We start from the raw sequence: 25,884 nt of genomic DNA on the forward strand, positions 1-25,884 counted from the left end.
GCTTAGGGGGGAAAAAATCTTAAAATAAGTATTTTTCATCCTTCAAGCTGCTAACACCAGATTAGTACATCTGCCTGCTGAATTATTTAAGTGCGCATTAAATCACATAGTGATTGTGGTTTTAACAGCTGTAAGGACAAGGCTGCTGGTGTGGTCTGTGGTTAAAAAAAAATCCTTTTTTTTCTTCTTTTTTTTGAAAATTATGAAAATGGTCACAGACATTCTGTGTTCTGCTATGTGACTGGTTTGATTAGAGAGGGCAGTCAGTATTTTTCTGGTCACTGATTTTAATGTGTTGGTAATCATTTTTAGGAGCAAAAGCTCTGCCAACGATATGACCAGCTGATGGAAGCCTGGGAGAAAAAGGTGGAACGCATTGAAAACAATCCACGAAGACGGGCCAAGGAGAGCAAAATCCGAGAGTATTATGAGAAGCAGTTTCCAGAAATCCGCAAGCAGAGGGAGCTTCAGGAACGCATGCAGAGGTTGGTTTATGATCTGTACCATGCTGATCATTCGCACCGTACATTCTTCTGCATTAGAATGCAAAACATCCACTGAGTTTTCAAATCTTGGGTTACATTTTTTTTTTTACTTTCAAGAAAAAATCCAGACATGGATAAAGCCAGGAAGGCTTAGTCATCTGCATCTTAGACAGCGTGTTCACCACAACCGTACCTCCAAGATACCTTATGCCTTCCCACCCTAACCTAACCACCATTTAACTCTATGTGGTTTCCTTTAGATTTCCTTTTCCCAAAATGAGAAAATCCCTTTGACTTACTGGCTTGTAGTTATGTTCAGAGTACTTATGTCTAGTGGAGGTATTTTGTAAAATCTCATAGCAATGTCAATATCCTTTTTTATGTTTTATTCATTTTTTATACTATACATTTAGCCTGAGTACCCGGAAGAGAGAATCGTAGCATATTGCATACTTAGGGTGCTGTCATATATTCTTGAGTAGCAGAAAACAAGACAACACAAAGCATATAATCCATAGACTTCTTGTCTGTGTATATAATATATAGGGTAAAAAAAATTGAAAGCGGACAAAATTCTGCGGAATTTAACACTTTTAAAAAACAGAAAAATAACTTAACCCCTTAAGGACAATGGGCGGTCCCTAAACCCATTGAAAACAATGCATTTTGAGCCTGTACATGTACAGGCTTTGTCATTAAGGGGTTAAAATAATGTGTTGACTTTATGTGAAATTAGATTAAAGGCAAATAATAAATTGAAAAGGTCTGCTAATGTCTGTATGCTTAACATTCCAGAAATATAAATGGAACAGCAGCTCTACACCAGTGACAAATGGCAGGCATGAAATAGAATGCTAGAATTTATTGCTAACAATATTTTTTTTATTAACCTCATCCTTGTCGTGTCTGAGGTGTGACTTAGACAATAATGTACTTGTTGTATTGTCGGGAATCACTTTATTTATTTTTTAAATTGTGCTACAGCCGCTGAACTTAAAAGTGTTGTTATACCCAAGAAGGGTTCTGGGTAACACGAGTCCTACGAATGCCTGCAGTGGTTATGTTAAGTCGCTCATCCATATAACCTGTTAACGCATCACTGCACATTTCAATTCCATCTCTCAGCAGGGTAGGACAGAGGGGAAGCAGCCTGTCCTTATCTGCGGCACGCAGCGAGCACGAAGTGTCAGAAATTATTGACGGCCTTTCAGAGCAGGAGGTAAGGCTTCCTTCCACTGGATTTGTACGGTCTTGGTCCTCATGCAGTGTATATGCCTTTTATTCTTTATTTAATTTAATGTATCATAAGGAACACTTTCATTTTCTCTCACGACAGTTAATTGAATCATGAACCTTTCCTAATTTAAATAGCTGTGAATTATCTTTTTGACTCGTTTATTGCTAGAGATAAGGTCTCCACGTGGCACTTCTCATCTCTCCTTACTGCTCAATAAATCTCTATATAGTATCTTCACAAACACTTGATCCCAAGCTAACATAAACTCTCTTCTTAATTATATGTAATTAATATATGCTAAATGTAAGTGTCCTGTGAATTGTTCCACTTTAACTCAATGGTGGGCCCTGCGGTATAATCCAGGCTGTATTTATGAAAATAAAAATGTATTGAATATTAACATTAGTAAACAAAACCCCATTGGCAACTGCCTGGTCCTTCATCTGTAATGGCAAAGGTGGAGCATTCTGACACTGTCAACTGAACAGGTACACTTTATGGAAAGAAGTATTGGGGCACCTGACCATGACACCAACAGTGACTTTCATGAAATTGCATTCTAAATCCATAGACACTAATATGTAGATCACCCCACTTTGCAGCCATAACAGCCTCCACTCTTCTGGGAAGGCTTTCCACAAGATTTCGGAGAGTTTCTTTGTGAATTTTTGCCATTTCATGCAGTAGAGCATTATTTGTGAGGTCAGGCAGTGATGTTGCACAAGAAGACCTGGCATCTCCATTCCAGTTCACCTCAAAACCATGTTTATGGACCTTGCTTTCTGCGCTGGGGCGCAATCATGCTGGGATGGAAAAGGAACTATTGCCCCAAAGTTGGAAGCGTAGCATTGTCCAAAATGTCTTGGTATGCTGAAGCATTGTTTTCCTTTACTGGAAGTAAGGGGCCTAGCCTAAACCCTGATTTTAATAATTGAGTAGTGTGTCTCAATACTTTTGTCCATATAGTGGAGCACAAATCTTCCCAAATTGTTAACATGATTCCCCCGCAATGACCCCTGTTCTGACACAAACATATGGGGATCCATCCAGCTTATTTCAACTATCTTCAGTCTTTGGAGGGTTGCAAGTTATGATCTGGTGTCTGCAGCATGTAATTAACACCGTTTTGCGTGAGTGCTTTAATTGCTAGGGTGTTAATTCTTTATATCACAATGCAGAATCCGCTTTTCTCATGCCGTGGGTGGTCGATGCTCTACTAATGACTCTGTCATTTTCTGTAGAACTTAGAGAAGCAGATGCGTCAGCTGGCAGTCATCCCACCCATGCTGTTTGATGCAGAGCAGCAGCGAATCAAGTTTATCAATATGAATGGCCTGATGGATGACCCCATGAAGGTGTACAAGGACCGTCAGGTCATGAACATGTGGAGCGAACAGGAGAAAGACACCTTCAGAGAGAAGTAAGTTTAGAATCTTATCTGCTTCTTTGTGCATTGCAAATGGGTTTACATGCTTTTTACTTTAACGTTCACCCACTAAAATGCATGTGTCTGTCTGCAAATATAGATTTGTGCCTATGTAAAGATAACTGAATTGGTTAGAGAATATATGTAGAGGACACCATTGGAGGTATGAATAGATGAGCCAGACTTGCCTGCATCTCTGTACATGTGGGCTAAATGACCAAAATACTTGAAAGGCCAGGAGCCGCCAGTAATTGGGCTTGAGGAAACACAACCAGTTATAGAGGCAAATTTAAAGATACGGTTTACTTTCCATGACACCCCCTGTAAAAAAAGAATGCATATTAAAGTACATTAATAGCTACTGTTGAACAAAACAAATGAAGGGGTTTTCCTGAAGTAGAAGCTGCAACTCTGCAGCTTCTTTCCTTTTCTGTGGTTTGACAATCCCTCCTATTGGTTGCTTGAAGCAGCCAATTAACGTCAGGAAAACACTCCAATTAAAAGAAATTAAAACTCTTTCCGCACATCTGCATGGCGTCTGAACAGACACCACCTGCTCAGTGTTCGCTGAACTAGAGTTGGAGTTGACTGGAGGAAAGTATATGGCATGGATGGAGATCTCCTGCATCGCATAATGCCTGGGGCATGGTGAAAAAGGGCAAATGCAAAGTGCATATGATGGCTGGAGTGTCTCTTTAAACATAGCATCATGACACTAAATAATTGTACTTACAGGTGGTCAGTATTACCAAAGCATTTTACAGCGCCGTGGAATATAGGGCTCCAACTAACTATTTTCATAATTGATTAGTGGGCCGAACACAATATGCACATTTTTTGTTTATTTAAACTTAATGAAAAAACTGGATGTTTAAAAAAACGTAAAATTTACATTAATGTGTCATTGTACTCATAATGGCATTTCTCTAATTGCCCTCTTATTTTACTATGACATAATAATAATAATAAAATAAATATTTTAACACAAGACCCCAAACACAATATTTCTCAAACTAGGTTTTAATACCTAAAAAAATGTTTTACTAATAAATATTAATTCACAAGTAAATTTTTTTTTCCTATTTAATAAAAACTATGATTGAAAAAAAAAAATAATTTCTTGTTTTTTATTGCATTTAGTTGCCAACATGCCCCCCAGTTATGAACATCTGCCCCCAGGCTTGCCACTCTTCTCCCAAGATGTGCCTTATACCCATGATATGCCACTCTGCCCCCCCCAGGCTTGCCCCTCGCACTCCAGGCTCCCAGGCTCTAGTGGGGGCAGCCTGCACGATTATGGATTTTTATCAATTAGTTGTTGAAGCCCTATGATATATGATGGCGCTATATAAAACAATAAATAATAATGTACTATATCACAGAAATATACTAGTGGAAATTTAATCAGTTGATCGTACTGACTAGTTTGGGCAACATCTTAGACATGCAGATGAGTTAAAATATAAAATGCTATCCTATAGAGGGATACATGATACATCTGTAAATCTGTAATTTGCATCAAAACTGTCTGCTGTGAATGTGGATGTAAGGAGAGGCACGCAGTGTTGCATTTGCACGTTATAAAACAGAGGAGGCCAATACCCATAGGTGAAACGTACACAATACTACTGGCTAATTTATTCATCGGGTACTGTATTTTAAAATGCATATCTTACTATGAGCACTGGTCCTTCTCAAACAAAGAAGTGAATTAAATGATTTATCAGCCTTTCAGCTCCCAGCCGTTGTATGTTGTGTCGCGTGTATCCCTACCCACAAGCTCTATGGCCAACAGGCAACGGTTAAGCGCTTAAGATTGTTGCATTGCCAAAGTGCGGCTCTGGGTGAGTGGTTCACCACAAAGAAGGAAGTGATATAACAGAACATTAAATTGTAGATTCACTTCACTGGGACTTTTACAGCTTATAAAGTGAGTGACATGATCAGGGGATGTGCTAGAACATACAGCATTCCCTTCCATCCCTCATCTGCAGTTTTAGTATGTTTGGATGTGGTTACACTACAGTGGCGCTGTGTAAATTGTTTGGGTTTTTGCAGCTTTGGAGTTGTTGAGTTCTCATTTATGTTTGGTTTAGGTTGTGTTGTAAACATGGCTAGAGGGGAAGGTCCCTTTTGTTATTTGTTCATTACATGGTTTCAGGATAGTTTCTGCTCTTAGTCCACAACAACTCAACTTCTGTTTCCTCTTTTTTTCTGTAACTTTTGTCTCCTTGATCTGTAGTGAATTAATTTAGATGTTAAAATTTAGCAGATCGTGTTACCAGAAGTGAAATCACTTCTGCTACAATTTAGGAATATTAATAACTTTTTACCAGTAGAAACTTGTATCACTGAGAGATTCTAGGTCCTCTCCCCCCATTTTCACATTACTCTATAAAAGTAATGTGATATTTGAAAGCTGACATACTAGGAATTTGCAGTGAGTCACCCCACAATAACTGAAAACTGGCGTAGTAGGAATTGGTAATGAGTCACTGAAAAGTTACCTAAAAAATATTACATTAGGAATTTAGAAAGTCATAAGCAAGCCTGAAAATGATATACTATGAGTTCATACCGAGTCACAGAACCGCATTAAAATATATTATCACCTCTTAACCAACTGTTGACTATGGAGATTCCCATTCCTCAAATGAGTAACGTAATGAGGCAGTAGAAGCAGATGGGAACTGGTCGTCTACAGGAGACATCTTATTATAATCGGTCGTCATGGATTCTTCTTAGCTTAAGGTAGAGCTGTGATCACTGAAGCAGCAGCAGGAGGAGGAGGAGGATAGTATCCTTTAAATGTTCCTCTTATTAACCCTTTCTTATATCATGTATTTCCTCTCACTTGCACAGCTGCTGATGCCCTCTTATCTCGAGGTTTATTTGATGTTGATATATTGCATATTTTATGATTGTTAGTTTGTGTGTGTAGCCAAGCACAACACTTAGAACCGCAGAACCGATATGTTTGCATTCTTATGTGCTATATGATTTTTAGTGCCTCCTGTTAAGCTGTCTATTCCCTTCCACCTGTGTTGGGAAGTGTTTTTGCTCTATGTGTAGTGATAGTCCGTTACATTTCCCTGAAGCCTGCCAACATCCTTTCTCGGAGCATGACCTCCTGTTAATTCAGATGTGTCTGTGGGAGTTACATTAGAGGCGTCCTCTTGAGGAAAGTGTGTTTCAAAGAATTTTACATGTCTCACCACAGCTTACTCAGACTCATCAGAAATGTTGTGAGTCTCAGATGAATCGCTGACCCTTCCTTAAAGGTTAAGTAAAAGCTGAACAGGAGGCTTCAGAAAAAAAAAAAATCACCGAGCATTTTTAAAAGTGGCTACAAATATTTGTTTTCTCATAATCCAGACAATTTTTTAGTATTTAGTTTAGAAAATTATGATGGTTCTTTAAATACTAATATATTTAGTCAGGGAAATGGTGGTGACCATCACCAAAGTACCGGGATCTTGTTTTTAACTTATTGGTTAAACTTGCAATAATAGTGTAGCAGCTAATCGAACGGGCCAGTCGGCAGGAACAGGCCATTGATTGCAATGAATAAAAAAAACGATAATATGATTGTATGCATGTTGGGTGACTGTTTTTCCTTTAAATACAGACATCATAATAATAGGAATATGTACTTTAACATTTCTACTCTTTATTTACAGGTTCATACAACAGCCAAAGAACTTTGTGTTCATTGCATCGTTCTTGGAGAGGAAGGTATGTTGTGTGACGGTAACGATCTGTGCCTCAGAAAACATGTTTACAAAAAACTGTATATTTGTTCATAAACATTCACTCATTGTGGAGAAACCCAGTTACCCATGTTGTAAAATGGTAAGGCAAAAGTGTAATCTTCCTTAACGGTTTATCTTCCCCACACTCTACATTTCTGGCCTCACCAAGCTATGCGACAGCCCTTTCCATCACTAGACATTTGATCTGACTGCACCAAGCCTAGTTTGCCCCAAGAAGCTAGAATTGATGCTTGGTAGGACCTGATACTCAACTAAATACAGGAACACAAGATAATTCAGCGCACTTTTATTGGTAGCTATAATCCTGCTGTAAAGAATAGTCAAAACTCATTGCCATGTTTTCTGGCTGAGCCAGGGTTGTATCTAATGGTGTGCTGGCTCATCTGGGTGAAAGAGAGAAGGGGGCATTCTATTTTATTAACTGCCGGTGATGTGAAATGCTGATACAGTCACAATAGTAATGGGAACCCGGGAGGCTGTGTACTTTGAATTTGTGCCAAGCACAGCTTGGGACTCGAGAGACAGCAGGCTTCAGTGTGTGCTTTCTCCTAAGCAGCAGAAATGACTCAGTCACTACCCCTGACTTAGTAACACATCTTCATGTGCATAGCAAAGTGACAGAACAGATGTAATAGAAGGATCACTCTTAATACAGGGCTGGTTTCTCTATTACTTCTGTAGCACTCCCACAGGCAGAGCACTGAATTACCCGGTAGTGATCATGCCGATTTATTCCAGGTAGCATTTTATTATTTTTTTTAAAACAAGATATGTACATCAGATCAGCAGGCAACATAATTCTATCTGGAGAAGGCTGACCCACTGCCTGAAGCATTATCTGTTTTACTTGCAATTCCATGTGCAGCCACCAGGGTCTATAGTAAGAAGGACTTTCGGAAGACCTTATTACGGGACCAACGGGCTGGAATTGTCTCCTGGGCTGAATGTTGTCATGAATCATGCCAAAAGCACTCACTTCTTGAATGTGTGAAAAAAATGTTAAATGACTAGAATAATACATTTTGATCAAACCATCGATTGCCGCCTTCTCAAAGTTAATGGCACTGATCTTGTTTTTGATAGATCCTGCCAGAGCTTTTGTATGTACCTGAAATCTTTATGGAAACAAAGGAGTGACATGAAAGTATTAACAGAGAAAATGAGATTCCTGTTGTGAAATGCTTAATAAAGTTTTTAAAAAATGCCATACTGTGTCCCCATTTGCACCAGAACCCTGTAACAAACATGTATCATTCCCCGTACGTTACCTCTGCATATCTCTTTTAGACCGTGTCGGATTGTGTCCTTTTCTATTACCTGACAAAAAAGAACGAAAACTACAAGAACCTTGTAAGAAGGAATTACCGGCGCCGGGGTAAAAATCAGGTAAGGAACCTGTTGTCACATTGACTGCAAGCACAGCTTGATGGTCATGTGTGTCCTCGTTCTGTGACGGTTATACGTTATACACGCTGCTGGCTGTTACTTTGACCTGGTGCAAGTACCTTGGCACATTCACAACTCAAAGGGTAAAAAAACATAAACTTGTTTATTACCATTCCTTACCAGTTTCCAAATGTTACAATGTTGTTGGAAACTTTTAACTCCTTCTTTACTGAGGGTGTTTTGTGCCCAAACACCTTAGACTTTTTCAACATTTTATCAGTTTCCTTAACCACGATTCTCCTTTCTTTTCATGCACCCACGCAAATTGTATATTGTTTTTTCAAGGACAGAAAGAGCTTTCTTTTGATACCAACATTCAGTATGAATAATACTTTCAAAATTAAAATGTTTTAAAGAAAAAAAAAAACAAAACATTTTCTAATGTTACTAAAAAAAATTCCTCCCCGAAGCAGTTCAGTTGACCAAAATTCCACAAAATATATTGTGGTTTTTTCCAATGTTTTTTGGAAGTTACAGGGCAAAAAAAAATGTCGTTCCCTTTTCCAAACACATTTTATTTTTTTGCAGCCTAGGTCTTACTTGGGGCTGTTCAGCAGCCCACCATCTCAAAATACCCACACATATAAGTATATATTTTTTGGAGCGAAGACAAGCCAGGGTATTTCACTAGGAGCATTTGGATGCTTATGTTATCATTTTGGTAACCAGTCCCTGGCAAAGGAAGCCGTAATGTTATTTTTGTTTGCCAAACCTTTTATGTTTCTTAGGATTGTTTGTGCTGATTATGTGTAACTGGAGGAAAACCCACTGCAAAGTATTCAGCTGCATCTCCAGATTGCAGACATTTTTGACTGCCCCATAGTGATATAAAAGATAACTAATAAAATGCATGGTCTGCTGCAACATTCAGCATTCCTTCATCCCTCACATCCAGTCCCTCACCAAATCCTGCCGCCTCCACCTGAAAAACATCGCCCAAATCCCCCATTTCCTCACATGAAACCACCAAATTACTAATCCACTCCCTTGTGATATCCCGCCTGGATTATTGTAACTCCCTACTAACCGGTCTCCTCCTCTCCCACCTGTCACCGCTTCAATCCATCCTCAACACTGCAGCTAGATTAATTTTTCTCTGCCGCCGCTCCACTATGCCAATGACTTTATTGGCTCCCCATACCCTTCAGAATCAAATTTAAACTTCTGACCCGGACCTATAGAGCCCTCAACAACTCTGCACCCCTTTACATCTCTACCCTCCTATCCAAATACACCCCTACCCACCCCCTTTGCTCCTCTCACGACCTGCGGCTTTCTTCTACTGTTGTTACCCCTTCCCACTCCCGTATTCAGGATTTCACCCGCGCCGCATCCCTCCTGTGGAATTCCCTTCACCGTGCCGTCAGACTTTCTGCCTCATACGCAACTTTCAAAACCTCTCTGAAACCCACCTGTTCAGGGAAGCGTGCAACATTCCTTCCCAGTACTCCCAACCATCATCGTAATCAATCCATCTGAACAATCAACAGCTTCAACACATCATCACAACCAGATCAACTCATCCCCATCCAAGCAGTCCTCTCCTATTGTCTCACTTCCCCCTCAACCACTGACTAGATTGTAAACTCGCAAGAGCACCAGTTTGTTATTGTATGTGTTTATAAATTGTTGTACTGACTATAACAGCGCTGCGGAATCTGCCTGCGCTTTATAAGTAAATGTAATGTAAAATAGGCTTACCTATGTGTAACACATTTGTCTTGTAACTACTTAAAAACAAAACCAACAATATTAGGTAAATACAAAGTATACAGGGCAGGAAAATGTATTCAATTCATGTATTCTTTGTACAAGCAGAGTTACGGCTAGATGTTGACACCAGAAACATGGGTTGTATTATTATTTTAGAAAAGGGCTTTTATGCTCTGAGTTTCTTATTAGAAAGCCAGGCTTGTTTCAGGGGAACCTGACAAGGGTCTCCATCACATATATTACCACCATCGCATGCAACCAGCGAAAGAGTCGCATGTGCTTCTTGGCATGTATATCATCACTATTCATTTGTTCTCATAATCTGGAGCCCTGGACCATGGGTATGTATAGAACATCCATAAGCAACCGTGGAACCTAACAGTTCAGTGTTGTGTCAGAGCCCAAAAATCGATGGCCTGGTACCTTTTTATTTTGAATTATTAAACCTAGTCAGAGCCTGGCTGGATTGTAGAAAAAGTATAATTATATATTCACAGTGCCCGCCATGTTACATTTACTCCCCCTTCACATATATACTTGGCCTTAACTGCTGGGATTCTGCAGCTTCCAATATAACAAATAAGTCAATATACTCTTTATAATACAAATAATATTATATATATATATTTAAAAAATATTTGCATTTTCAGTAAATGGTGCAGCCAACAAACAGTGTAAAGCTTGGCAATAAAACATGAGGCAAAAAATGTATCCGATTTTTTGTGGGAAGGGTCTTGGCATCGAGCTGGTTTAATGCTATATTTATACATTTACTACGTTGTCCAGAATAAGTATTTTCTGCTTTCCAGGCTGCGGTGGAGTGGGGTGCAGGTGTAAGTGCGTGAGGGGTAAATGAAACGGGTTTTTGGTTTTTTTAGTCCGGGTAATCTGGTTTTCGCGCGTAGTCGGGTATTCGGTTTCTGTACCTCACACTCGTGATGAATCAGAGGGAGAGCTGCTGCTGCCGTGGCGGGAATGCTGTGGTTAGTGTGTGAGGCTGAGCTATACACATGGCCAGGAAGTGCGGGGCAGCTCCCCGGCTGAGGGCAGGCGGCAGTCTGTGAGCTATGGGCTTATACGAGCAGTCTGCGAGTCGGAGTTAGCTGGAGGTAAGTCTGTGGGTAGCGGGAGGGCCAGCGCTCCGTGCCCTGCTTTACCTCCCACTCCCTCCGTACATAGCATAACCCACTCGTGTACTTTCTTACCGTGAGTCCTTTCCTGTTTCTTCCCACTTACTTTTCCTTCCCCTATACCTCCTGCTTACGGTCTCAGCACCTCCTGACCCCCCCCCATCCTTCTAAGCCTCCCTATCCTTCTAAGCCCTCCTTTTCACTGTGTTTTGTCCCGAATGAGTAACCCATTGTTTGCGCGGAATGTCATCCCTTCTCTCGCGTTTAACGTATCACGGATTGCTCTGTGGCGTTAGGTGTTCCTGACTTCTCTCGCGTTTAACATATCACGGATCGCTCTGTGGCGCTTGGTGTTCCTGACCTCCCCCCGCATATGATTTTCAAGTTAGCGCTGTAGCAGGGACACTCTACCAATCAGGCTTTAAATGGACGATGCCACAAAGGTGGTGGTTTCTAATTACTTGAAGTAAACATTGCGAGTGGGATGTTCCGCAATCGAGATGTGAGCAGCGACCTTCGTGACTCGTGACGGTTTCTTAAGTAGGAAACACTAGAGCCCGCTGCGGGCCCCACCCCCTCACCCTGTCTAGACTTATGCAGTAACATTCGTATGGGGGGGCGCGCGCCTGTGTTGACTTTTTAAGCAAAGTGAAAGTAGTTAACCCTTTATGTCCCATTTAACCTTTGACAGCCAAGCACTTATAAGTAGCGTCTCTTTAACTCCTGGGCAGACTGGGGTTAAGGGGAGTGGTGTAATCGGCGGGGCGGCGGCGGCGGGATGGTGCCCAGTGTGTGTGACCCTGCCTCCCACAGCTCCTTTCCCCAGCGCTCTGTATCAGCCCAGAAAGTGGAGCAAAGGTGAGCAGATGGTTTGTGTTACACTAACGCTGTCAGAGCTCTGTGGATGGCAGCCCTCCAGGGGTGTCTGCAAACTTTAACCCTGTGTGTGACACACTCCTCTGCACCCACAGCAGCACAGCTAATCATTTGATCATATGCTTATATGTATAGTGGAGGGCTTTTTGTAGAGGATCTACACTGTAGACACATCTGTTTTTATTTGGGGCTTAATGGTAATGCTTGCTAATTTAACTGTCTGAATGCCGGAGGGTAACACGTGCGTTGTTGCTTCCCATCGTTACTATTGGGCTTTGTGAGTGTTCTGATACTTTGATGTATTTAACTTTAGGATCTGATGCGTTATAGAAGCTTGACAAATCGTGAAGTGTTGTTGTCTGAGTCAGACAGAGCTTTAGCTGAATTAGTCATCAATACTGCTGGGTATTCAAGATTTACAACAGGGGAAATAGCTTTTTATGAAGGTGACCTTGATCTATAAATGTAGCATTTTCAGGTCCCATTTTCTTTCAGACTTAAGCCATTTAACACACACACTTCAATTAATAGACGTGATATAATTTGTCAATGATGTCTCATTGTCGGTGAGTAAGACCTCCGCTGGAAACACACCCGAGTATTTTAGATGACGTTTACACTTGGCAGAGACCGGAGAACGGATTTTTAGACGCTCGTTGACCGTAAGAATGGAATACAGAGTTTTGAAACACATGGTGATCCAGCAGCAGTACTGTGATGCGTTATAAACGTTATGGAGCGTCATAGGCGAAAGTTACTGAATCCCAGCCACACAATAGTTTATTACACAGCGGCGTGTCTGCTTTGGGTGTTTTATTACCCCTGATTGGATAAGTTGTTGAAGCCAATATATATAATTCTATAATAGTGACCTGGTTGAGGCTGCAGTACCTGCACAATGTGGATCGTGGCTTGTTATACAAGGACTGAAATTGTATCATGTCCTTACTTTGGTTATACAATCGGTGCACTAAGTGTGATAGTGAAATTATTGTAAAAGCTATAAAGCCACTTTTTGGGCCTTGTTCTCTTTATGGGTTCTGCATCATACGTATCTGTGCAAATTTAAATATTTCATAGGCCCTGATAAGCCATACCCCAAGGGAGACTATGATAGCATTATATAAACTGATATAGGTGAAGTTAGTTTGAAATATAAGTGGACAGGTGACCTGAGTACAACTATAAAACTGTTTATTCCCCCATTAGTTGAGATACGCAACATTTAGGAAATTAAAAGCATATTTTACTATTGAAAGCTATGATATGGCCTTTCATGGGGCAAGTGACTTGTTTTCCTGTTAACCAACAGATACAGGACCAGGGAGCGCTTGCAACTCTGTAAATTGAACAAAAATGGCATACAAGGGCAATTCGCTAAATAAATAAAAGCTTTTGTGTCTATTAAACAGCTCAATTTACATTGAGGAAAATGTAAACAAAACATACAAGCCACAACAAGTGATTTCAAAAAATAATTAGGACGTAAAGATCCGAACCTAAAAAGTGTGAACATTAGAATAATGGAGCATACAAAACACAAATCCATTGTCCTTGTCAGTCTGGATTAATCTACAGTGCCATGAAAAAGTGTTCACATCGCACATCAGTTGCCTCAAAGTAGCCAATTACAAATAGAACAACAACACTTTCTTTGACATTTGATGTGAAAACACTGAAACCCCAAATCAATAATTTAAAAGTTGGAAAAAAAAATAGAAATCAAAGTTTGTGTGTAAGTAATATGAAATAATATGTAAGATATCTGGATGATTTTGTAGTGCATCCATACTAAGAAGCATATGTATCCCTGAAACCGTAGACAGACAGAGGGCACGTATAACTTAAAGAACATTTTGACTACAGAAATAATGGAAAAGACTCAAATACGAAGAGTGAAACAACTTCCAACCAACAGAGGGGCAACTTTAAAAAGATTGGCTTAAAGCTGTCGTGACCGGACCGGACGGTCCTTATCTGCCGTCGAATTCTATGTTTCTCTGTAACACAAACACATAACAATGCTGCATGCTCGGAAGCTAGCAGAACGAGGCGCTTGGTTCGCAGTATAAAAGTCCTCATTCAGATCCACTTTTGGACCGCTGGCTCGCGACGTCACCCCCTCTAACGCTTTTCACTCATGTCTTGCGTTCTTCAAAGCGGTGACAAGTGGTAGTATGATTCGCAGGGCGTTCCAAGCTAGTGGTGCCTGTTATTGGAGCTGAGAAATGTGCAGTGCATGCCGCCATTACTGCAAGGTGGCTCCATACCAGACACTTCATGCATATTGCATCCATGTAAGGATGAATGAAGGCGTGTAGAAGGTCTTCTAAATTGAAGACGGTTTCTAAACTTGCGTTACATATACCCCGTGGGGTAATTCACTGCACCTTTAAATCAGACGTTAATGGCTAATTTGCTGTAGATATCTTTCAAGTAAAATGCTAGTGTTGGTGCCACACGTCGGTACTAGTATCAATTCATACAACGTCTGAGACACCTTGCTTTATAAAACATGCAAAATGTAAGAACGTTATGAGTTTCCATTTAATGATTTTTCTGTCTTCCATGCAGAGCGTGTGTTCTGTATTGTACAGAGGAATGCTGTGCAACTATCCATGTAACTTGTTAAATTCTTGTTTTTTTTTGTTTTTTTTTTTTTTACTTCAGCAGCAGATGCCACGGAATAACCAAGAAGAGAAAGATGAAAAAGAGAAGGAGGCCGACAAAGAGGAATACAAGCAGGATCTGGAAAATGACAAAGATGAGCTTGGAAAGTATGTTGCTCTTTCTATGGGTTTGAGCTGCAGACTGTCATGAAAGTCACGGTATAATACGCAGATATGATTTAGACCTAAATATGTGCCAATTCATTATATGTACATCTAATGGCTTTTCTTCTCTGCCCATGTTTCTATGCAAACTCCATTAATTAATGAGTTTCAATTTAAGAGTGAAACTAATGTTTTAATGTTCTATCCGCCGCAGAATCCCCATTTCGCTCTCACCACTTTGCGAGATCTTAACAAAAATCTCATAAAGTGATCTTGAGCAAGAACACCAGAAGCGGTGCCTTATTATGCTCTTCAGGTGTTTGCTGTGTGACTTGATGGAAAGAAAATAAGTAACATATTTTGAAATGTACATCTGTTACGATTTGACTTGTTAATGAAATGCATTTAGTCTTCTGTGTTATATGATTGTTTGATTACGTTACACTGTTATTCAATCTGAGTGCTCACTAGTAGCTATGGATTTAGTAATGTACCTGTCAGTGTGGCGGTGTTATGTCAGTTCTCTATTTTTTTGGCCCATAAACATAATTGTCGAACTGTTTTTTCCTAGAGAGAAGAATGATGATACATCAGGTGAAGAAAATGATGATAAAGAAACAGTAACAGCCAAAGGTCGCAAGACTGCAAACAGCCAGGGCCGCCGGAAAGGTCGAATTACGCGCTCCATGGCCAATGAGGCAAACGAAGAATCCTCTGCTCCACAGCAGAATGCAGATTTGGGTAAGCCTTTTCCTACACTGCACAGTACATTGCAAAGCACTTAATACTATAGAAACACTGGCATATTCTTTACTTCCTCGGGGGGAAGGAGACAGGGGAATATACGCCAGTAGTCTATAAAAGCCATTGAGTACTGTTAAATGGTCCATAGTGGGACAACATTTTGCAGTGAAGCCGACGTAAGTCGGCAGCAGTGCTTGAATTCTGGTGATAAGTTGTCTGCTCGTGGCAGATTCACTTTAATGCCAAATACAGGAACGGATATGAACAAGAGGGCAGGCGACTGGAAGGTTAAATGTAGATTATATGTGATTAGGTTTTGAAGGTCTGTCACAAAAGGTATTACTTGTGATTTCCATCTTCGTGCTAATAATGGTTTTGCTGTAATGAAGATTTCCAGGGTGTTCATGATGCATCTGGCAAAATATGAAGGAGGGATGGCCATTAAATAAATGATAGCCCCATAGTTTTTCTAAAACAAAATAAAAATAAAGCACTCACCTGACGTGGAAGAGGCTGTCCTGATGTAGCAGATGCTCTCCTCCTCCATGGTCTGACATTTCCTGACACTGTTAGCTTTTTGAAGTGGCCAGTCGGTGGCAGGTACATGTTCCCATTAAAATAAATGGGAGTGCTTTGCACACGTGTGTCCAGGGATGTAAAGATGTTTTTAAACTGAAAAAATGTAAGGAGACCATGCAGCTGTCATATGCATTAAAGTGCATATGTTGGCTGGAGTGTCCCTTAAAATGACCACTCCAACCCTACTTTTCATATTAAATGCACATTGCAGTCCAATTTGTATGGACTCTGGAGCTTCAGCATCTTTTTAATGTAAGTAGTTTATTTCTGTACAGGTTGAAGAATGCAATAAAAGTACTTAATTGTTAGGGATGAATGGGAAACTGAAGTGTCCCTGTAATAGTACATTCAATATTCTCCTCTTTAACAGAAGCTTGTCTGTTTCTCACTGAATGGCGCATGTACGTAACTGAATGTGTTATGTGCCCATGAAAGACTGTGCTCGTGTTGGTGACTCATTGCACAATGCTTATGTCTGTGTGACTTAGCGGGGCTTGTCATTTTTCTTTTTTGCTTTTTCTATTTTTAGGGTATAGCCATCAACGTTTCAGTTTTTTTTAGTTTAGCAAACCAAATAATCTAAATACAATACAATATTTGTTTATTTTTCAGCTCATGGCTAAACCATTGCGGTTCATTTAAAACCCTGATGGCTGAAGTATCAACAGAAGTGGTCCTCTGTCTGGTACATCAGCTTTGTAGCTTAGTTAAGCGATACGTTTAAGCAAACCTGTCTTAATCCATTCTTTATACACAGGCACAAAGAGCGCATGGCATTTATCTAGAGGGGCCCCCCTGTTTGACCCCTTAATTAGCACTAATTTACCATCAGCACTAATTTACCATCAGCACCTAAACTAAACGTGCATCACCCTATGCTGTTTAATCCATTCAAACAGTAGAAATTCATGTCCTTCCCAGAATCTCTTGTGATGCAGAGTTGTCAATAGCTTCTGTATGTAATTGCTGCAAGTGTTTTTCTCAAGCATAACAGAGCCTTTCAGATCAGAATCCCAGATTTGATGAAGAAACAATTTGTATCCACTGTATGTACGTCAAATGTTGGTCTTCCTGATGATGCTTCAGGCGGTACTATGATTGACACTATACTGATTCCCCATATAAGCCAGTTTATCTATGCAGAAACCTACCCACCGTCTCGTGTGTGTCTGTCCTGCTTTCGTGTCTGCCCGGTACGTCACATTGCAAACCTGCAAGTAACTTTATCCATCCATACATTGAGCTGTATTTCAACAACACCCATTTTGTTATGTTATTTTTAATTTTAGCTTTGACGAAGGGTGTGTTTTCGTTGTTCAGCCCGAATACCGAACATACAAACACGGCGTTGGCAAAACGTATACAAAGACGAAGACACACAACACAAAGAATCTTCGTGTTCATCTTCGTTTACTAATCTCCCTGGTCCCTTTCCCATCTAGCCTACGTTATCTACGCAGCATTGCCATCAACCAATGGCAAAGGAGCTCCCTGCCGGCGACCAATAGAGTCGCCCGTACAGACCTTTAACTCATGGAGCGGGGAGACCAATGGTCTCCCCAGGCAGCAGCACCAGGATTCTAAAAGTCTGTACGAGCGACTCAATTGGTTTCCAGCTGGGGGCTCGTCTGCCATCAACCAATGAAGTGGAGGTGCACTAAAATCCTGGTGGCCACGAACACGAAGAATGTACACGAATATTCGCCCGAACCGAACACAGGAACCGGCGAATATTTGTGGAATACGAAGACAAACACGAAGAGTTGGCCGGCTCCCAAGTCTAATATGTAGTATTACATAACGTTTTAAGACTTCAGAGGTCCCTTTTGCATGCGCAAATAAGAAATCTAAAGAAACCAGACACTTCAAGATCAAATTAAATGTAGTTTTGTTTCTTTATTTTAATTAAATCGGCTGCTGTATATCATAATATTTAGTAGTGCAGGAAGTTAAGTCAGGGATTACTTCCTCTTTCCATCCTGTTAAAACTCAAAATAACCCTGCTTCTTGTGTCAATCGTGCCAACAAATCAATCCGCTTATTGTATCTTTGTAGTTAGTACTGTACAAACTAACAATGTATGCTGAGTTGTCTGCTGTTTCGTTGTATATAACATGTGTTGCATAGTGAGAAATCAGTGTTGCTTATGCAGTTCTGAGTTCTCGCCACATGAGGGACCATGCTACTCCCACCATCCCAAACTTTTTATTTTTGCACTAGTGTTTTTTTTCCTTTTGTAGTTTTTATTGGCTATTAGGTGTGTAAAAAAGCTGTGTTAGGCAGTACCTAATTCATAAATGTAGGGATACTGGAATCATGACAAATTTAGTTCTATAAACATAAATTGTAAGTGGTTCAAAATGGTATGCAACTGGTTGTGACAAACAAAGAAAAAGAATCCCAGCACTCCAAACAGCGTCCAATCTTTAGGATACTTTTATTTAAGAGAAAACAGAAAACAAAAAGCAACGTTTTGGCCAAACAGGGCCTTTGTCAAAGGCCCTGTATGGCCGAAACGTTGCTCTTTTTTCCCTTCTCTTAAATGAAGTATCCTAAAGATTGGAAGCCGTTTGGAGTGCTGGGATTCCTTTTCTTTGTTTGTGTGCTTTAAGAGGGTTTATGCTGTCCCTTTTTTCCCTGCTAGCACCCAGCTTCCTGGGAGTTGAGTGCAGAACCATTTTTTATGAACACTTTACCCTGTCAACCCATTAGGGTCTTAATAAGTACAGGGGCTGTGTTACCTTTAAGAAAAAAAAAAGAACCTGACCTGAAATTTTAGTGGGGGTAGGACTGCCGGAATAAAGAGGAAGTCACTTACAGGAAGAACGGTAAATTAATCAGTGAGGATAATGACTAGTAAAGAAATTCTATAGAGGCATTTCTGGTTTGGCTGGATATTTAGCTTCCTATTAGCTGGGATCTTATTCACAGATTCCTTTCAGATCATGGTAAGGGAGAATGATGAGCTTTGTGTTAGTTTTCTGGTCAGATCCACACCAATGAATTAAGACTGTTTGCATCTGTTGAAACATACAGGTATGGGCATATCTTTAAAACAATCCTGCCCTAGAAAACTTGAAAATATACTTGAAGTTAGAGCAAGCAACCAGATACAGTCTGTTGTAATAACAGCTTGAAAGGTAATGTTAGGCGAGAGGGTAAGCGTCTGTGTTACCTGCCAGGACATCCTCCGCTTATTGTTGAAGCCATTCTGTTTCCCTGGAGAGTATGCATTTGTCACATGCACTCCTCCTTTCTGCTCAAGCAGCTAAGAGGAGATTGATACGATAACACTCATTTACTGTAAAATATTAAAGCCGACATGGCCTGCTTCCAGCCAGGAGATACATAATCAAGACCTTGGTACAATGTAAGTGGGGCTATTGCTCTAATAGCTGCCATTGCCTAATAATTCATCATCATTAATTGTGATGAAAGCACTTAGACAAAATGTTCAGATGCTACCGCAATCTGAATATTAAAAGACTTTAAGTTTGCAATTTGTGTAATTGGAAGCTCTTTTTTCTGTGTCCCCACTTCAGAAGTTTTCGTTTATAAAAAAAAAAAAAAAAAAAAAAAGTCCTGTTTTCTTTATAAATAAAGTATGCTTAAGAAATAATGATTTAAATAAATCTGCATATCGTGGATCCAATTAATGAACTGCATACCTTTCCTGTGTAATTAATGATCTGAAGTTCTTCCCTGTGTTGCTAATTAAGGTAAACATATTGATCTACTCTTAACCCAGATAACACCAACTAAAGTGGTATAGCATGAAAGTCATTATCCATCATCAGTGCCAGCATGGATTTATATTAGAAACTGAAAATTTTATGAATGGTCAATGTTGGCCAAACGCTCCGAATGGTTTTTGGTATAGAACCCATGTTGCCCTAAGCCTGTTTGAAGAAGTCTTATAAAAAGATTGATAGTTGATTTTAACCAACCCATTATTAAAAATAGATCTGCTGAGTGTATGTTGAGCATGAGTGTATGTTCATCCATGTTGATGAAGTACTTATGTACAGCTCTTCAGAAACGTAGTCTTTTTTTGGGAGCATTATATTTAGTTGTTCGCATGGTCCTCTCATCATTTGGCTGGGCTTACCATGGCAGGTGGTCATGACATTAGTCCAAACGTTGCTGGAAAGCTGCCTGTTCTCGGGCCCCAGGTGTAAACTGTGGTAGAGTTAGTAAGCGAACCACACCTAAAATTGTTGCTGGTGTACCATTTTGTATTTTTGTTGTGTTCTTTAAGCACCCAGAGCTATTCATTGTCCTAGAAGGTCATGTTAGCAGCATATTCCATCAAGAATGTGAGCGTAACTCCCTGCTCTTAACCAGCTGTAACACCTGACTGGCTGGTTAGTGAGGTTGCCCTTTCAGCTTCTTTTCCATTGTATTATAAAGTAGCTCTTACTTGCTTTTTCATTATCTGATGTAAGGATTAAATGTGTCCTCTCCCTTTACAGTCGTGTGACTGTGTAGAATCTTTCTTCGTGAAAGGAAATGACTTGAGTGAGATGCCAACTGAAATACAGCTCACCGAACTGTAAAGGATGGTCCTTTGCATCACCCAATGGGCCAGGACTAATAGCTGCCATGGGCACGCAGCCGCAATCTCCTAGCTTGACAAGTCCCTGCTATATTTAATTGTCTCTGCAACTTTTTCACCCCTCTCTTGTCCTTTGTGTGAACTGCGCTCATGGTATCGTGGGCCAATACATGCTGGGCTCTGAGCGCCCGCAGCTTATACCTCTCCCTTTCATGGCCCATTAGATGTGGAACGGCAGCGGATGATTATGTCCAGAGAATTTACATCACCACCGTGTACGAATGGAACAGCATCTCACAAGTTACACTTTTATTTACTGTTGCTGTTGTCTGTTTTACATTGTGTCTTTCTCTAGCTTATTGAAGGTTATAACTCAATAAACAATAATGTACCCTGAAGAGACAGACTATCTCAGTGGTAACAGTAGTACCCTGTGGCTTTCAAGGGGTAGCACTCAGGTCTGTCACACGAGACCTTCAATTACATGGCCAGTGTGGAAAGAGATTTCACTTGGATGAATAACTTGTAGGTTTTTTTTTTTCCTTTTGCAGCTGCCATGGAGATGAATGAAAGCTCAAGGTGGACAGAAGAAGAAATGGAAACTGCCAAGAAAGGTAAACCTGAAAGTGTTATTACCCTTGTACATGAGTATGAGCTTCTTTGTGCGAGATTGTTCTTAGAATGGTGTAAACTCATGGTTATTGGTCTCTGTGTTAATGTATGTAGCGTCTTGTTTACATATCACATATTATGGATCTCTCCAGCAGTATTGAGGGAACCTGAAGACCTAGAATTTTCTTTTCACACAAATAATAGAGTGGGAACTTCTTATTACGTTATATAAATTATAATATAGATTTTCTTTTTTGTCTGATTGTTAAAGACACAGGTGGTAGCTACCTTAACGCCCAAAATGCCTCCTGCGTCATGTCCACGCAAGCACCTGTAACCTTTATAGCAGCCGCTGTGTGCCTACAGCAGTGAGTAATGATTACAAGACAATGCAGCATCATTAACTATCCCAATAAAAATCCGCCTCTTCTCAATAAATTCTATAGAAACATACCCACACAGGGTTTTTGTAAGTTATGTTTCACATATCTGTGTGTGTGCGTATACATTTATACACGTATATATATATTATGTATATGTGTGAGTAGATTCTAGATTTTAGATTTAACCACGTTCTCTGAACCAAATCTGATATTGATTGGTCTCCCTCAATGTGATGCTGGTACCCGTTGAGGTCATGCACACAAGCTGAATGTTGCTGATTGGATGTTCTCAAACCTGGCAATGTGGACAAATTATACAACACCGTTACCATGACAACCAAATGGAACATCCCTACTGTTTTTTTTTTTTTTTTTTTTTTTCCCTCGTTGTGCTGGATTTGCCACAAAAATGTGAAAGTTAAACAAAAAAAGAAAGGTTCTATGAGTTTTTACCCAAGCTATAGTGTAATGTTAAAGAATCGTGTGGTTAGATTTGAATTCTGTGGCACACTAAGCTTATTGCATTACAATTATTTTAATGCTTCTTATGTAGCATTTTATAACCCGTTTGACTCCTTAAGGTAGCTTGTCTGTGGTTTTTTCCCGCAGGGTTTCAGTTTTTCTTCTCCCCTTAGTTACTCCTTTCTATCGTTAGAAACCTATTGGTTTTGTTAACTTTTTAAGCTGGAGTAAAGAAAGGGATGGCAGGTTTGAGTCAGGAGAAGCAGCGTTGTTGACAAAGCTCTCTGCAGGTCTCCATGCTGTTGGCTCTTTAGCTCTGTGGATCATCCCACCGATATCTTAACTCAGGGCTTGACAAATTTGTTGTGAATCTCGGCGCCAGCTAAAAAAGTTAGGAGCCAGGATTTTTGTTTTAAACTAACAGTTGGTTAGGAGTGATCTGATCATCATCAGCCCACTTACTAAACTCACAGCATTTGACCTGGAAGCACCCTGGACTTTCAGCTCAGTGCTGTTTTATTTTTTTTTTATATAATTTTTTTTGATATATAGTTTTTTTTTTTTTTTTTTTTTTTTAACGCTTTCAATGCTGATGTTCCATTGGAGCACAGCATTGACTGATATTTAGTCCCCACAAGCTTGTGGGGACAAATGTTAACCCCTGCAATGCCACGAATGTGTTATACACAATTGTGGAATTGAAGGGGTTAATGCTGCACTTTCGCTCTCATGGAGCGATCAGGCAGCAGGGGGGTGTTGTGTCAGGTCCCCACACTCATGTGGAGACCAAAGAACCCTGTCCCCCTGTCCCTGAAGCTGCCTCTGGCAGCTGGGAAGCAATTGCTGGTCTATAGACCAGCCGTTGCAGGGGGAATCTCTTTGATGACTGCTGTAGGCTTCCATGCCTACAGGAGTCATCACAGGGCTTGTGGGGGCTCGTTTTTGCTGTTGCTGGCCTGCCTGGGCTTCCAGGCAGACCACTAGCAGCAGAGCCCTGTACAAAACGGGAATTAACCCCTAAAATGGCATTGAAGGGGTTAACGCTGCACTTTCGCTCTCATGGAGCAATCAGGCAGCAGGGGGATGCACTCAACCCCCTTTCCTGAAGCTGCCTGTAGCAGCTGAAACTGCTATTGCAGGTTTTCCTGCAATCGTGGTTTCAGCCTACAGGATCACTCCGTGGGAGTGATCTCAGGCTCGGGGGCGGGCTCGGAGTGGCTGACAAACTCGTAGGCGGGAGGATTTGTCGAGCCCTGTCTTAACTGGTTTACTGGTGCACTGGTTGGCCTGGAAGTAGTCAGTGTGGTATGGACCGCTCCACCAAACTTAGCAATCGTGTTAAAGATTGTTCATATTTTCTGTAGTGGTATAACTAAAAAGTATTTAGCCCAGGGCTGGTGACCCTACAAATTAGAGAATTAAACCTCTCATCATCTTCATGGCCATGTTTAACGAATAGAGCCCCCCCCCAAAAAAAAACCTTTGTTGATGGTGTGCCATTAGTTGGAGCAGAAAATGACAAATAGAAGCTTCTGTTGGAATAAATGTTCCTGCTTGGTTGGGTGCTTTGAAAATAGGACTACTTTTAAAACTGCAGCTGGATCACGTTGTAATACATAATCTCAGCTGCGCCCAACGTTTCCACTATACACCACACAGAACGCGATTAGGGAGAATTTTATTTCCTATAGTTCTTTTATGGGAGATTAAAGATAAAAACAGTCGTAAATGTTGTTGTTAATAAAGTTCTGCCCCAAATAGGTGATCCCTCAGAGTACAATTCTACAAGAATAATTATAAACAGTAGGCTTAATGGGCGATACTGGGATGACGACCTGTCCAGAACAAATTGTGGGTTTCATTAAACCTCTTAGTATTGCATTAAACCATGGTGGTTTGGGAATAATCAAAGAAAACATTTAGCCCCATCTCTAGTATAATCAAGGGGAAGGCAAACCAGGCATAATGTGCTGCTGCCGCGCCATTTTGTTTTTGATGCTCTGCATTGTGTATATGTTTTTGCAGTTTAATAGCCCCTTTCTCTATGGAGACTGCTGGCTCATTGTGACATTAAAGCACACCAGGATCTCCCGTCATAGCTGCAAGCCAGGATATTGTCAGAGGAAAATAATTAATGTGACAATAATGTTACTTCTTGTAATTGAGAATGGGTTCTTCAAAGCAGTTGAAATAGGTTTTTTATTTTGAAACATTTTGCAACCTGTTATTGGCAGACTTTTTCACAATCAAATAACGTTCTGACCGACGTGCGCGTTCAATCACCTTCAGCAGTTCTAAAATAACAATAATAACGATGGGATCAAAAAGGTGCAACTGTGCAGAGTTGGGACAGCCCAGAATTGGCTTTGAGAGTGGAGGAGATCCATCTGTAGATTTAACCATTCCGGCCTCAGACACCATTTTGATTTTGCAAACTCCTGTGATTGTCTGCAAGTTAAGCGCTTGGACAGGATGCAGTGCTTCGCTGGCTCGCACAAGTACTTTATTAAACAAATGAAGGTTTCTGCTGGCTCAGCAGCCTGGTTGCAGAATGAATTTATCTTATTCACTAGGTATGTCTTAGGAGCCTCCAGACGATTCAAGTTTTTGTTTTTTTGGCATGGCACCGATCTGCCCCTGGCCTGCCCTGACCTGTCCAGGGTTTTAGTAGAATATATATATCTCTTAACATGAGTTTGAGTTGGGGCTGAACACTGCATGTTACAGCTGGTGGTGAGGAATAGCAGATGGACTGCCAAGATCCTGTGCGCTTAACCACTTCAGTACCGATCTGATTGTACACTAAGGGAGAGTTGGTCCTCTTCATGTATTGTAAAGATTCTATAATAGGATTTTACTTAAGAACCAGTAGCCATGTTCCAGGTGATCGTGGTGTGAACATTGGCATGTTATTGATGTAAAACAATACATTTTAATATCCAGAGGAGGATCAGAATTGTATTCTGTGGTTTTTAAATAGGATAGAGTGAAATCTACTTGTTATTAAAATTAGCTGTCAGACCCACATAGTGGAGGTGTTAAAAGTTCCCGGGGAACACAATGCAACTCAGAAAAAGCTACCTTGATTGCCGCATCCTGCTTCTACAAATGGTTGCTAGTAAAGGGTCATAGTGACCAGCTTGGCTCTGTACTAAGGGGTGTCCACATTCTGTATTAACCCAATTTACAGCGATTCACATGTAATCATCATGCTCCATTTTTAGACCTGAGCTCCTGTCATTATTATGATTTTTGGCCAGTAAACATAACACTGTCCCGTGCCCCCTTACCGTTAACCCCTTAATGACAATTGCCGGTCCTGGCACGGCACGGAAAAGCATGTGCTTTACGACAATTGACGTGCCAGGACCGGCACGTCTTTAAACGGGTGCAGAAAGCGATCTACTATCGCTTTCTGCACCCAAAAAGCGTTGCTGAATGCCTCGACCTCGAGGCATTCAGCAACGCCGCGATCGGCACGAAGGGGCCATCTCTGGCCCCTCCACGGGGCGTCAACATCCGCCATACTTTGTATGGCGGCGGACGCCCGTTTTAAAAGCGTTTAGGAGGCGATCGACGATCGCCTCCTAAACTTAAATGGTGTCGCTGGAATGCCTCGATCAGGAGGCATCCAGCGACCCCAAACACTAACCTTTTGATGGGCTGTGACCGCTCCGGAGAGCGGTCAC

General features: G+C 40.8%; 1 protein-coding gene across 10 annotated transcripts in view; it reads left to right on the forward strand.

Annotated features, from left to right (window-relative positions):
• NCOR2 (nuclear receptor corepressor 2) overlaps positions 1-25,884 on the forward strand; it is a 165,122-nt gene that overhangs the window by 84,917 nt on the left and 54,321 nt on the right. For 9 of the 10 annotated variants that reach the window (XM_053471899.1, XM_053471951.1, XM_053471935.1 and 6 more), the window contains exons 10-17: positions 313-485; positions 1,611-1,704; positions 2,964-3,142; positions 6,829-6,883; positions 8,209-8,307; positions 14,757-14,863; positions 15,432-15,601; positions 21,290-21,352. In XM_053471899.1, the coding sequence (XP_053327874.1) occupies positions 313-485; positions 1,611-1,704; positions 2,964-3,142; positions 6,829-6,883; positions 8,209-8,307; positions 14,757-14,863; positions 15,432-15,601; positions 21,290-21,352 (940 nt within the window). The remainder of the gene's footprint in view (positions 1-312; positions 486-1,610; positions 1,705-2,963; positions 3,143-6,828; positions 6,884-8,208; positions 8,308-14,756; positions 14,864-15,431; positions 15,602-21,289; positions 21,353-25,884) is intronic. The other variant, XM_053471918.1, reaches the window with a different exon arrangement.

The sequence above is a fragment of the Spea bombifrons genome, chromosome 1, assembly GCF_027358695.1.
Source record: "Spea bombifrons isolate aSpeBom1 chromosome 1, aSpeBom1.2.pri, whole genome shotgun sequence".
NCBI lineage: Eukaryota > Metazoa > Chordata > Amphibia > Anura > Pelobatidae > Spea > Spea bombifrons.